The sequence below is a fragment of the Myxocyprinus asiaticus genome, chromosome 24, assembly GCF_019703515.2.
Source record: "Myxocyprinus asiaticus isolate MX2 ecotype Aquarium Trade chromosome 24, UBuf_Myxa_2, whole genome shotgun sequence".
NCBI lineage: Eukaryota > Metazoa > Chordata > Actinopteri > Cypriniformes > Catostomidae > Myxocyprinus > Myxocyprinus asiaticus.
In genome coordinates this window covers 14,684,053-14,697,732 of record NC_059367.1, presented here as the reverse complement: position 1 = coordinate 14,697,732, position 13,680 = coordinate 14,684,053, and the positions used below count along the sequence as shown (strand labels likewise).

Genomic DNA, 13,680 nt, shown 5'->3' with positions numbered 1-13,680 from the left:
ACTTACTCAGTTTACGTCTAGACTAAAGACTCATCTATTTAGCCAGGCATACACCTAATTTACCCATCAACTCACAATTAGGCTGCTTTAGTTAGGTCTGCCGGAACAAGAAACATACATCATGATCTATAACTGCATAAAATTGAATGGCATCTACGCTAATATTATTCTATTTGTTTCCATGTCTCAGCCTCGGGATTTAGCTCCGTTCCTGCTTGGTGTCGGACTCCACTGCTACGTGTCGCTGAGAGATGACGACAAACTACAGCCGGTGCTAGCCAGACATCACTTCAGTTTTTTGACTTTAGAGGATGAACTGATGCCAACTCCAACTGTAAGAAATTGGATACTTCATATGCCACTGCCTGAACCTTGGATTTAGGATGGACCCCACCAAACCTCACCGAAATTCCCTGCAGGTTGAACTGCGATGCACTTCATCATTTATCTCTGCCTGCATCACCTTTGTCTAATGATGGACTACACTCTTGAAATGGAATACATAGAATCATTTAATCATTTAATCATCATTTAATTGCCAACAAAAGCCTTCATCAGCCAGCTAATGAAGGACAATGCATCTCTGTGAACTTCTGTTAATCCAGGATGGACTTCTAAGACATTAGTCATTAATCTTAAAGATCATAAAAAAATATTTTTATTTTTAAAACACTGGATTTAAACTCTTACTTAATTTTCAAACTTAAAACCATGACTTGCACTGCACACAAATAACTAATATTGGCATTATATTCATGCTGGTTAGCCAGAGGGGAACTGGCCCCCACAGTGAGCCTGGTTTCTCCCAAGGTTATTCTTCTTCATTAACCAACATCTTATGGAGCTTTGTGTTCCTTGCCACAGTCGCCTTCAGCTTGCTCACAGGGGTTCTTAATACAATTATTATTTATTTAATTTCTATTCACATTTTAAAATCATATTTAATCAAACTACACAATGATCACTGTAAGACATCACATAAACTCAGCAAAAAAAAAAAAAGTCCTCTCACTTTCAACTGCTTTTATTTTCAGCAAACTTAACATGTGTAAATATTTGTAAGAACATAAAGATTCAACAACTAAGGCATAAACTGAACAAGTTTCACAGACATGTGACTAACAGAAATGGAATAATGTGTCCCTGAACAAAGGTGGGGTCAAAATCAAAAGTAACAGTCAGAATCTGGTGTGGCCACCAGCTGTATTAAGTACTGCAGTGCATCTCCTCCTCATGGACTGCACCAGATTTGCCAGTTCTTGCTGTGAGACACTTCCACCAAGGCACTTGCAAGTTCCCGGACATTTCTGGGGGGAATGGCCCTAGCCCTCACCCTCCGATCCAACAGGTCCCAGACGTGCTCAATGGGATTGAGATCCGGGCTCTTCGCTGGCCATGGCAGAACACTGACATTCCTGTCTTGCAGGAAATCATGCACAGAATGAGCAGTATGGCTGGTGGCATTGTCATGCTGGAGGGTCATGTCAGGATGAGCCTGCAGGAAGGGTACCACATGAGGGAGGAGGATGTCTTCCCTGTAATGCACAGTGTTAAGATTGCCTGCAGTGACAACAAGCTCAGTCCGATGATGCTGTGACACACTGTCCCAGACCATGACGGACCCTCCACCAACAAATCGATCCTGCTCCAGAGTACAGGCCTCGGTGTAACACTCATTCCTTTGATGATAAACGTGAGTCCAACCATCACCCCTGGTGAGACAAAACTACGACTCGTCAGTGAAGAGCACTTTTTGCCAGTCCTGTCTGGTCCAGCGAAGGTGGGTTTGTGCCCATAGGCGACGTTGTTGCCAGTGATGTCTGGTAAGGACCTGCCTTACAACAAGCCTACAAGCCCTCAGTCCAGCCTCTCTCAGCCTTTTGTGGACAGTCTGAGCACTGATGGAGGGATTGTGCATTCCTGGTGTAACTCGGGCAGTTGTTGTTGCCATCCTGTAACTGTCCCACAGATGTGATATTCGGATGTACTGATCCTGTGCAGGTATTGTTACACGTGGTTTGCCACTGTGAGGACGATCAGCTGTCCTTTTTGTCTCCCTGTAGTGCTGTCTTAGGCATCTCACAGTACGGACATTACAATTTATTGCCCTGGCCACATCTGCAGTCCTCATGCCTCTATGCAGCATGCCTAAAGCACATTCATGCAGATGAGCAGGGCTGACCCTGGGCATCTTTCTTTTGGTGTTTTTCAGAGTCAGTAGAAAGGTCTCTATAGTGTCCTAAGTTTTTATAACTGTGACCTTAATTACCTACCGTCTGTAAGCTGTCAGTGTCTTAACGACCGTTCCACAGGTGCATGTTCATTAATTGTTTATGGTTCATTGAACAAGCATGGAAAATATTGTTTTAACCATTTACAATAAAGATCTGTAAAGTTATTTGGATTTTTACAAAATTATCTTTAAAATACAGTGTCCTGAAAAAGGGACATTTCTTTTTTTGCTGAGTTTATATTAGTTTCATTTTGTTGTTTTTGTTTTTGTTAATGCATGATTTCCTATAAAGCTGCTTTAAAACGATGTGTGTTGTGAAAAGCGCTATACAAATAAAAATGACTTGACTTAACTTGACAGTTCACTCATTGATTGAAGTAATCATGGCTGACTGTGAATACTAAATTTCTACAATGGCATCTGAAACTGAAAACTGTTGATTTTAAATGATGCTGCATCCAAGCTTCAATGTGTCAGTGTAAGTCCAAGATGACACAAAGACAAACGTTACTGAGCGCACCTTTAAGCTCAATCAACAGCATTTGTGGCATAATGCTGATAACCAATTTTTTATTTTTTTTTTGACTTGTCCCTCAATTTCTTTAAATAAGACAAGAATTGAAGTTACAGTGAGGCTCTTACAATGGAAGTGAAAGGGGAAATTTTTTGTAGGGTTTAAAGGCAGAAATTTGAAACTTAAAATTTTATAAAAGCACTTACATTAATTCCTCTAATAAAACTTAATTTGTCATTTTTACAGTCATTTTAGGGTTTCAGGGTTTGTTGACATTACATCGTCATAGACGACATCATACATTTATCACACAAAAATCATGTTAACACACATATTGTTTCTGTCTTGTTGTGGCTATACTTCTGAAACAGTGAGTATTTTAACATTTTCAGATTGGCCCTGTTCTCTTCCATTGTAAGTGCTTCACTGGAACCCAGATTTTTGCCTTTTTTTTTCTTTCTTTTTTTTTTTTTTTTTTTTTTTAAGAAAAGGAGGAATGAGTCTAAGTTAATTTTTGTGGTAATCAATATTATGCTACAAATGCTGTTGACTGAGCTTAACTTGTATTGAACCATGAATATTCCTTTAAAACCGTTGCACCCTATTAGTCCCTATTTGAAGCATCTGGAGGGATTTTCTCAATGCTTCTGTACAATAATAATAATAATAATAATAATAATAATAATAATAATAAATAACTTTATGATTTATGCATTTCATGACAAAATTCCATCAAATTTAATTGAGTAATCTTTAATAAAATAAAAAAAGCTGAATATTTGACGTTTTATTCATTTAAATTTGTTCAACATTACACAATTCAGTTTGATTGAATTGTGTTAGGAAATTCTTAATCTTAAAAACAGGCCAAAATATATATATTTTTGAGTGTACTACTGTGGCTCATCTCATTTATCCACTTTCTGAAGAGACCAAATAAATCTTTTAATATTAACATTTTTTTGTTTGTTTGTTTTTTTGTGGCTTTTTTGGCTTTTTTGCACTCCAGTTCAGTAACCTCTTCTGATGAAATATTTAAATATTTTCCCCTTTCTGCAAAACATTTGGATTGCATTATACATTTTCAAACATCAGTCACTGCAATTCAGCACTCAAGTATGTGTCAAACAATCTTACAGTCTGGAAAGTGTTTTATTTATGATTTTCATGGTTTATTCTGAGAAACAGGTTTCATGATCTATGACTTGAAACGGAACAGAGGGCCAGTTGCTCTATGTTTGTTTGTATAAGCAAGAGAGAGTGAGACTAATAAGAGAGAGAATGAGAGAAGAGAGAGAGAGAGAGAGAGAAATATGATGGAAGGCTCGTTGAATTTCTTGCAAGGCACTAGGACCCTGCAGGTGCAGCAGAGATGCTTTAGTAATGTGCTATGCAGTCTCGTTAATAGGGGCTCGAGGGCAGCTGCCACAGCATCCCTCATGCTCAGCTGCTCAAAAACACTGATAGCTAATACGGATCAAAAGACATCCGTCTGACTTTTGGAATCATCTTCTCCGCGACGCGTCGCAACATCGCTCATCATCATCATCATCATCATCATCATCACAGGCGCATCCTGCCGACATGGCCTCGTCCGTGAGCGGAGCGGAGGAAGTGCGCGTGTCGGCGTTGACGCCCCTGAAGTTGGTGGGTCTGGTGTGTATTTTCCTCGCACTGTGCCTGGATGTCGGTGCCGTTCTGAGTCCCGCCTGGGTCACCGCGGATGACCAGTACCACCTGTCCCTGTGGGAGTCGTGCTGGAAGCCCGCTTCCTCCGCGACCTGGCGGTGCAGCAGCACGCTGGGGACCGGTGAGACACGTTACTTTTGGAACTTTGCTGTAAACAATGCTTAAACATCCATATTTTCTACGATATGCTGCTTGTATATATTTTAAAATGTGTGAAGAATAAAAAAGGAGCATCATTTTTTTTTTTTTTTTACTTTAGTTGTTCTGCACATGTCTATTCCGTAAAGGTAGCCTACATATCATTTTGGGCGAAAACAAAAGGGGCCCTTTTCTCTCTAGTGCATCATTATCCTTATGATCATTGTTTAACTTGTGCTTAACCAGCTCTTTCTAAAAACTGGATGGAAAAAAAACCAGTCAACACTTTTCTTTCAGTGTTTTTTTTTTTTTTTTTTTCAGAATAAAACAGAAGGGGCTTGAACTAATGCTTTGGAAAGAGTCTTGAATTTGTTCTGGTTTATAAAAAGACTATGATCAGGATTAATCTTATTACAGATACTGTGTTTGTGAAGAATGCTTCATTAATTGTTTGATATTGATCCTTCACATTTAATGAGACACCGTATTTTATTCACAGTTTGTTTGGTGGAAGGGCTTTTGGATGATGTGGGAATGTGAGATGGGATCAGTGGTCCAGCTGGGGTTTCATTCTGCTTTTGTTGTCTACAAAATGAGCCTTTGTTAAAGACTCCTCACCAGCCAAGGAGTGAGGTTAACTTTGAGGGAAGAGCTCCCTAGAGGCCCTAATGTGGACAGATTAGTTACCAAGGAAACAAGTGGCACATTCTAGAAATGTCATTTTGCACAAAAAAAAAAAAAAAAAAAATACTTTCTGGCATGCATAAAGGTTTGGACTGCATTTTGGAGCTCTTCATAACAGTTCCTCTCTGCATTTTTTCTATGTCGGTAAACTGCTGTTAGTTGGCACATTTTTTAAGTTGTAGTCCTGGATAGCCAAAAGCAGTTCAGATTTAAGGTCTATGTTGCAGTGCCAACTTGTTTGGCTCTGGACCTTGTCCCATCACTTTTAAAAAGCAGAGTTTGACTCCATATAAAGTCATGAAGCGCCAGTCAAAATACCAAAGGAGCAGTCTGGGTGAATGGGCTGTTTCCCTCTGCAGTGCATTATTGATTTTAGGCGTTCTGTAATCAGTCACTCCATTTCCTCTGTGTTTTCTCTGTATCATGCAGTGTGCATTAAACAAAATCTCATTAGCTTCGCAATTACCGGCTGACTCCACAACCTTCTATAGACCAGAACATTGGTTTGCTTGCTTGCTTGGTTACTGCCCTTTCATTGAGTCCAGGACATGATTTAAGTTTATCTTAACTGTTACTCTCTCAAGTTCAAAACACAAATATGTTAATGTAAACACACTCCCTTTCACATTCACATGCATGCACAGTGCACACACTAAGCAGAAGCCAGAGGTTGTGAAAGCTCTCGGGGAAAGATACAGTAATCGCAAACAACAGGAATTTGTCGAAAGTGTGTGTGACTGGTTTTTGTGCTGATGTTATGGTCATCCGGAGAGTGGGTTGAATGTGGAGGGAGGAGGTGTGTGATCGTCCGTGCGCTAGCCTATGCACCGATTTCCCTCCCTGAACAGCGAGGAATGTGGAGACATTGTGTCTTATTGATGGAATTCAGCCACTCGTCTATGACATTGGCCTTCTTCCTTCCTTCATCATGATATCAGATTGGAATAACTAGCCAAGAGGCACTTGCTTGCTAAAAAAACAGATTATAGCAATGAAAGTTTTGATTTTTATGTCCTTTCCTCATTTCCATTGTATTCCTGGAGGCTTTTTCGGATAAGCTCCATTCTACCAAAGATCCCACAGACATAGACCTCAAGGTTGCATAAAAGTCATGTGAAATCCTTTTCTCAGATAGAGGGAAAGTCACTCTGGTTGAAGATTCAGAGGCTTTTGTTGGCTTTTCAGAGAGGTCAGAGGTTGTGTTGTCAGAATTCTGTTTTTATATGGAGGCAAACATCAGTGGCGATTCGCAGCTCTGTTTTTATACGTCTCTCTCCAACTTCCTGTGGTGACAGACATATTTATATTCTGAACCATAAACCATTTTTTGGTAAAAAGGGTTTGTTTATTTTTGCAGCTACAGTACAGTGGAATGCAGCTAAAGTGCCCCGAGCAGCTCTCAAGCCCTCTCTGAAGATGATGTTTTGACATGATTAAGTGTTAGAAATGATAATTTTCCAATAGAGAAAATTATAGATTATTTTCCCAAGATGATTAAAATGTTTCCTTTTACAGTTTCTACTGTTATAATAAGATCCTGTGAATGGATCCAAACATACAGCATACAGTTGTTGGCAACTTATACAATGTTGCGAGCCCTTTCTCAAGTTCAGTAATTGAATAATTTATCAAATGATGACAAAAAAACGAAACAAAAAAATTGTTGCTAATGTATGATTTGTCAGCACTTTCTCCAACTTCTCACAGTGAAATTATTTCTGAAATAATGACAACTTTTAGATTTATTTCCATGAGTGCATCAGTCTCTAATCAACAGTTTTCTGCTTATTTGTGCTGTGAATATAATACAACAGCAGATGCACAGACAGCGACAACTGTACTTTGGGTGGTTGTGTAAAATAGGGTAGCTTAAAGGAATATTCCACGTTCAATACAAGTTAAGCTCAATCAACAGCATTTATAGCATAATGTTGATTACCACAAAACATTATTTCGACTTGTCCCTCCTTTTCTTTAAAAAAAAAAAGTGAGGCCCTTACAATGGAATTGAGTGGGATCCATCCATCCATCCATCCTCTATAGCCGCTTGTCCTATGCAGGGTTGCGGGTAGTGCTGGAGCCTGACCCAGCTGTCTCGGGCCGAAGGCAGGGAAACACCCTGGACAGGTGGCCAGTCCACCACAGGCCAACCTGTAAATGTTAAAATACTCATTGTTTCAAAAGTATAGCCACAAGGCATAAACAGTATGTGTGTTTACATTATTTTATGTGATAAAATCGCTTACTAACCTTTTCTGTGTAAAGTTATATCCAATTTTACAACTTTGTTGCCATGACGATGTAATGCTGTAAACCCTTAAACCCTAAAATGACTGCAAACGACGATTAAAAGAACTTTACAGCTCAAATAATACACAAGTTTTAACAGAAAAATCGATGCAAGTGCTTTAATACAATTATAATTATATGACTCCATTCATTTCCATTGTAAGTGCCTCACTGTAACCCTCAAGATTTGCTTTTTGTTTTGTTTTTTTTGTTTTTTTTAAGAAAAGTGGACGAGTAGAAATTATTTTTTGTGGTAATTTGTACTGAACCCAGAATATTCCTTTAAGAAACAGTCAAAACTCTGTTGTTTGCTGTTGTTGGCTTCTTTGACATTGTAACGTAAGACCACTGGTCAGATTTTAGGAAGAATTTCAAACCTAAAACAACAAACCATTTTTATTATTCATAGGCATAAATTTAGGTAGGGATGGTAGAGACATGTCCCTATCAACTTTCATAAAATCTGAAATGTCCCGACCAACATTTGGGCAATTTTACCACAAATACTTTAACTTTATACTATGTTTTTCTTTTTTCTTTTAATGACTATTAAAGTTTCTCAGTATCATTATTCATGTGTTATTGTTCGACCTATTCTGAAGCAGTGCAGAAACGGACAGTCGTTTGAGATTGCAAATTTTTTTTTTTTTGTTACAAATCTTTCCTGTACAAGTCACAAGTCAAAAGAGTTTTGCATCCAGGCCAATTATTGGAGGATTGTTTATGTACACTCTTGAGGAAGACACCTTTGAATTTGAATGACTGTGCCAATTAGGGGGTGGATTGGAGGTGCAGGATTTTAAGATGCTAGTATAACTGACCAGAGAACTGATTGCTGTCCCAAATTAAGAATATTAGTGGTGGTCAATAGAGCTGCAGGATTCAAATTTCATGATATATTGCAAAGGATTTAAATGCATCCATCCAGTCAGTTTATAAAGATGCAGAGAGCAGGCACACTTCAGGTAACTGTTTGATCATATTAGGCTTGTGTGACAGAGTCGAGCAAGTAGCTCATCAAAACCAAAATCAGTCGGTCTACGTCAGCGCAAGAATGTGTGCATTTATAACTTATAAATGTATTTTATATTTTCTGCACACAATGAATAGCATACATTTAGCCAATGCCTGTTTTATTTTGTACATTGGAGAAGAACTTGAAATATGAAAAGCATGTTTTTTCAATAAAATGTACAATAAAATCAGGCCTTCGTCACCTAAATAGTAATTAGTTGAAAAGCCTACTTTGTTCAGAAGGCCTACTTTTTCAGATTAAAATGTAACTACGTATAAATAAACAATATTAGAAAAGAATATGTGGGAGTGAGGGGAGTTGGAAAGCAGAAAAATTTAAAGTGGTGTCAATGCTCCATTTTCCCCATAATTTATCTTGAGATGAGATTAGCCCACAGTTTGTTTAAATTTCCATTTGTCTAATACTGGATAAAACATTTTAAAGAATGTCACTTCATGTCCCTTGGATATTATTGTTTTCTTGATGTGTATCAATATGCATGTTATGTATATTTGAAACATTAATCTGAGGTTTATCACATTGCATATTGTTGTTGCATAATCCAAAACGTTTATTGCAAATACATTTTTCCTACAAATCACGCAGCCCTAGTAGTCTAAACCTATTTATTCTTCAGAAATAAAAAACAGGCTAATATTTATTGTGGTATGGCAGAGAAATAGGAAATTCGATTTGTTATATGAGGAAATCATGTTATTTTGCCTATATTACCAGACTGACTTTCTTGCATTTTCTTTATAACAAAATTTTGAATATTTTCCTCCTTGCAATGTCCCTACCAACTTTCAAACCAAATCTACGCCCTTATTAATATTAGTTAATTATCAATGCGCTGTGATGTTCCAGTTTTTGTAACTTGTGTAACAGTGCGAACGTACACTGTCTATGATTTATTTCTGGATGTGTGGTGTTGCAATAGATTGTTTGCTTGCCCCTGTATAAATAGAAAGTGAATCAACACTTAGTTGGCTAGCACTGAGTATCAACAAGTAAGCTAGCACTAAGTATCTGTTGATTTATTGATCCTTATTAAAGTCATATTTATTTGCTCTGAAACAGACAAACTACAATTCTCTGAAATGTCTGATCACTGTCTGGTACAACTTGGAGGTAAATTATATGTTTTACTATTTGTGGTTTTGCTTGTAATATTATGGTTTTTTTTCCCCATAATAAATTCCAGACAGATATAGCCTAAAACCAATTTGTCATATTAAATACTGCCTAAATAATTTACTTCCTCAGTCTAGCTAACAAAACGTAGCAAGTCACTCCTTGAGATTTTCTACTCGTAATGCGTTTTCCTTTTGCCGACTTTACCTAATGAGATTCCTCAGGAGTCATCTCAGTGTGCATTTGAGATTCCACACATTTCGTCAGATATGGAAGCGGGCATACTGTTTCATGCACCTCCCTCTCCTCCTCTGTCTTTCTCCTTGCCCCCTCCCGAGCCTGCATTCCATGGAGGATTCTGTGCTATTTCTAGGCCCTACTCTAGCTGAGTGTCTTAGAGTGCTTGAATGAAAGCGCAGACAAGAAGGACACAAGGAGGGAGAAAGGGAGGGAGGAATACATTACGTGATGCCCCATTTAGCCCACCAGAATTGCCTATAAGCTTTCTGTAGCCCTTAGATGTTCACTGTTTCATAGTTCCTTGACTTTCTTTCTTTATTTAAATTTGCTTAACTTTAAGTAAAAAATGAGTTAAATTAACACCAGAGCAAATGTAATTGCTTTTCTATTTAACATATTTTATTGTTAAAACTTTTGAGTTTTGTTTACTTATGTTTTAAACATTCATACTCAAGTTGAATGTAATGCTTCACATTTATTCTGAATTCATATTATATACGTTATTTAAAGATTACTCAGTTTAGTTTGATGGAAATTTGTCATACAATTAAAATGTGTCATATATATATATATATATATAATTTATTTATTTATTTTTTGGAGTGAACACTTTAAAAGTATGGGAAAGGCATAGTTCTTGGGAATAGCAACACTGCAAAAAATTATTTTCTTAATCGTATTTTCGATTTTTCTGGTATAAATTTAACGTTTACAGGGTGTGTTCAGTATACACATGAAAATGTATAATTGTTGTGACTTTGTGTAATATTTAAGATGACTGTGTTTGTCTGTTGTTGTGACTAAATTGAAAATCAGATCCAGTTGGATGGCCAATTTATGGAAGTATAGGATTCTGCAAAACAGTAATGGGTTTTTCCCAATCTGTGGGCATTTTCAAACCAGGATGAGCATTTCTAAACTATCCAATGAAAGTAGGGAATCTCAATGTAGTAGTCAAATCATGTAAAGTGGTTGAAAAACGCCCATCCCGGTTTGAAAATGGCCACTGATTGGGAAAAGCCCATTTTTGTTTTGCATAAACAGAAACCCATGGTAAATCCAAGGGTTTGAATCTTATTTTGCTAAAAGTATTTTTACATATAATGCATGCAATGTAATAAAATATGAAACTTGTGTCCCTGTATGTTATGTACACCGATCAGCCACAACATTAAAACCACTTGCCTAATACTGTGTAGGTCCCCCTTGTGACGCCAAAACAGCGTCAACCCGCATCTCAGAATAGCATTTGGACCGTGGCATGATTGTTGGTGCCAGATGGGATTGGCGCTGTTTTGGCGGCATGGGGGTACCTACACAATATTAGGCAGGTGGTTTTAATGTTGTGGCTGATCGGTGTTATCTATTTGATGCCCTATCTATGTTTTCAATGCAGACTGGCAGATTGCAACATTGGCGTTGTTGTTGGGTGGCGCATTCCTTATCCTCCTTTCCTTCCTGGTGGCTCTGGTGTCTGTCTGCATTCGCTCCAGGAGATGCTTCTACCGACCGGTTGCAGTTATGCTCTTTGCTGCAGGTGACATGGACATGACCTTGCACACACACACAGCAGACATACATTTGCATCTAAGACATTTATGAGCTGGCTTCCCATTTCTGTTCTGCATACACGTTAAATAAGGGTTCATGTATTACGAATTTAAAATGTTTTGTTGGCTCTAAGACAAACAGTGTAGCTAATGGACCAGGAAATAGCAAATACATTATTTGCTTCACAAAGCATCAGTTTAAAAAAAAACAACAGCACACAACTGTTTAAGTAATCAGTCATCCTTGCTATTAATGCATCACAGACAGGGTAAAAGATGTAAGGTATATCTAAAAAAGACATTTTCCCATCTATTTTGAGAGGATTTGTACATTTCGTTGAAGTCTAAACTCTCTCTGTGGAACTTGTCAAAGAATAAAACCCATTAAAGATTTAGATTTTTTTATTTTTATTTATATATATATATATATATATATATATATGTTCTTAACCTACTTTTGTCTTTTTGGTGACTGCACATTTCATTGCCAGTGCTCTTGTTTCTCACAGTGGTTCTACAGGCCTGCTGTTTGGTTCTGTATCCTATCAAGTTCATCGAGACCATCAGTTTAAGAATATACCACGAGTTTAACTGGGGCTATGGTCTGGCCTGGGGGGCCACCATCTTTTCCTTCGGAGGAGCAATTCTCTACTGCCTGAACCCCAAAAACTATGAAGATTACTACTAAACCTGCTACAATAACCACAATACACTTCAATGTCCTCTTCACTGTTTGTATAGCAGCTAATGCACTGAATTTTTGTTCTCTTTGCGGAACGGATCTTGAATATGCATACACACACACACACAAAGAAACACATGGATGTAAATTCAGTATATTTTGATGCTTTTTTGCATCCTCATGTCCTACATTTTTAATTACCATTCTCCTCTATTCTTTTCCCTCTCATTAATCTGTCATGAAATTAAACCCTATCATTAAAATTCTATTCTTTTTCAGTCTGTCATTTTTATCCACTCTCTCGCCTCATGTCATTTTAACACCTTCTCTGATCTTAATCTGACTGTCAGATGAGCATCCGACTCCAGATGTCAGGCTATGTTCACAGGAATACTGTGATGTGATCTGTGGGGAAACCTCCATCTGTGGTTGGATGTGATACAAGGCAAACAGAAGGCTTCTACAAATCTGACAGAATCAAACAGTGCCCTGAAATACACAGATTCACAGTTATTACTTACAGTAGCAGTAGAGCACAGATGCTTATATTAGGTGTAAATGTCAGTTTTGAGAAAAATTTAATTCTTTAGATGGCATTTGAGAATATAAAACTGAAAAATCATATAATGATTTGAAATGAGGAAAAAAACAGTATGCTATTAGTACAGTAAAGGCATACTTTGCTGGGGAAAGCAGGACTTTGTGTGGGCATCCCGATGACGGATGTTAAATTTGCATGTCCCATAAGCCAAACAACAGTTATCATTATGAGAGACTGGTCAGGACACTTAAAAAAATCTTAATTTGTACATCAAAACAAAATTGCCCTTATGAAATGGTAGAACTGAGATTGATGTTAAGCACATATCCTGTACATATCACATGGATTACAATCTTAGGGCACATCTGAAAAAATCTTTGAGATCTTCATTTCACAAAGGATTTGGTAAAAGATACTTTGCATTGTAGAAGAATCTAGGTCTTGTGGTGTAACCAAGCCTTGCATATAGACTAGTTTTTGACTGAGATAGCCCAAGGAAGATCTCATTAGTCTTATTTTGCATACATATCCATACAGGTAGTGAAGGGCAGACTGTATGATTGTTTCTTAGCACTGTTGGTCTGTTGTGTGAATGTTGTGTTTGAATGAGTGTGCATGTCTCACTTTCGGGTGTTTTTGAGTGATTGTTTGATTTCTGTTGGGATTTTTCTATCCCAAATGCAGTTGTGACATACTGTACTCATTTATATACTAACCAAATAAACAGATAAAAACAAGGATGTGGTATATTCATTTAAAATGAACAGGAGGTGTCAAAAATACCTGGGTTAGGGGCGTGTTGACAATAATAGGGCTGGGTAAAAACACTGATTTTCTGATTAATTGCTATCTTCATCTCAATATAGATTTTTTTTTTTTTTTAAATGGCAAGATTGAACTTTATCTTTTAAGTTTACTTTAGTTTTGATTGTGCTGATTATAATGTTAGTTAAATAGCAATTTAACTGGGC

The 13,680-nt window shown here is 37.5% G+C and overlaps 1 protein-coding gene across 1 annotated transcript; it reads left to right on the top strand.

Annotated features, from left to right (window-relative positions):
• Positions 1-4,124: 4,124 nt before the first annotated feature.
• tmem47 (transmembrane protein 47) lies at positions 4,125-13,446 on the top strand. The gene is made up of 3 exons (XM_051653133.1): positions 4,125-4,557; positions 11,333-11,473; positions 11,996-13,446. The coding sequence occupies exons 1-3, from the start codon at positions 4,332-4,334 to the stop codon at positions 12,172-12,174; spliced, it is 546 nt and encodes a 181-aa protein (XP_051509093.1). The 5' UTR covers positions 4,125-4,331; the 3' UTR covers positions 12,175-13,446.
• The last annotated feature ends 234 nt before the right edge of the window (positions 13,447-13,680 follow it).

Coding starts and splice junctions, on each gene's coding strand:
- tmem47 (XM_051653133.1), top strand. CDS start 4,332: ATGGCCTCGTCCGTGAGCGGAGCGGAGGAAGTGCGCGTGTCGGCGTTG. Junction 4,558..11,332: donor CAGCAGCACGCTGGGGACCG/GTGAGACACGTT, acceptor TTTTCAATGCAG/ACTGGCAGATTGCAACATTG. Junction 11,474..11,995: donor AGTTATGCTCTTTGCTGCAG/GTGACATGGACA, acceptor TGTTTCTCACAG/TGGTTCTACAGGCCTGCTGT.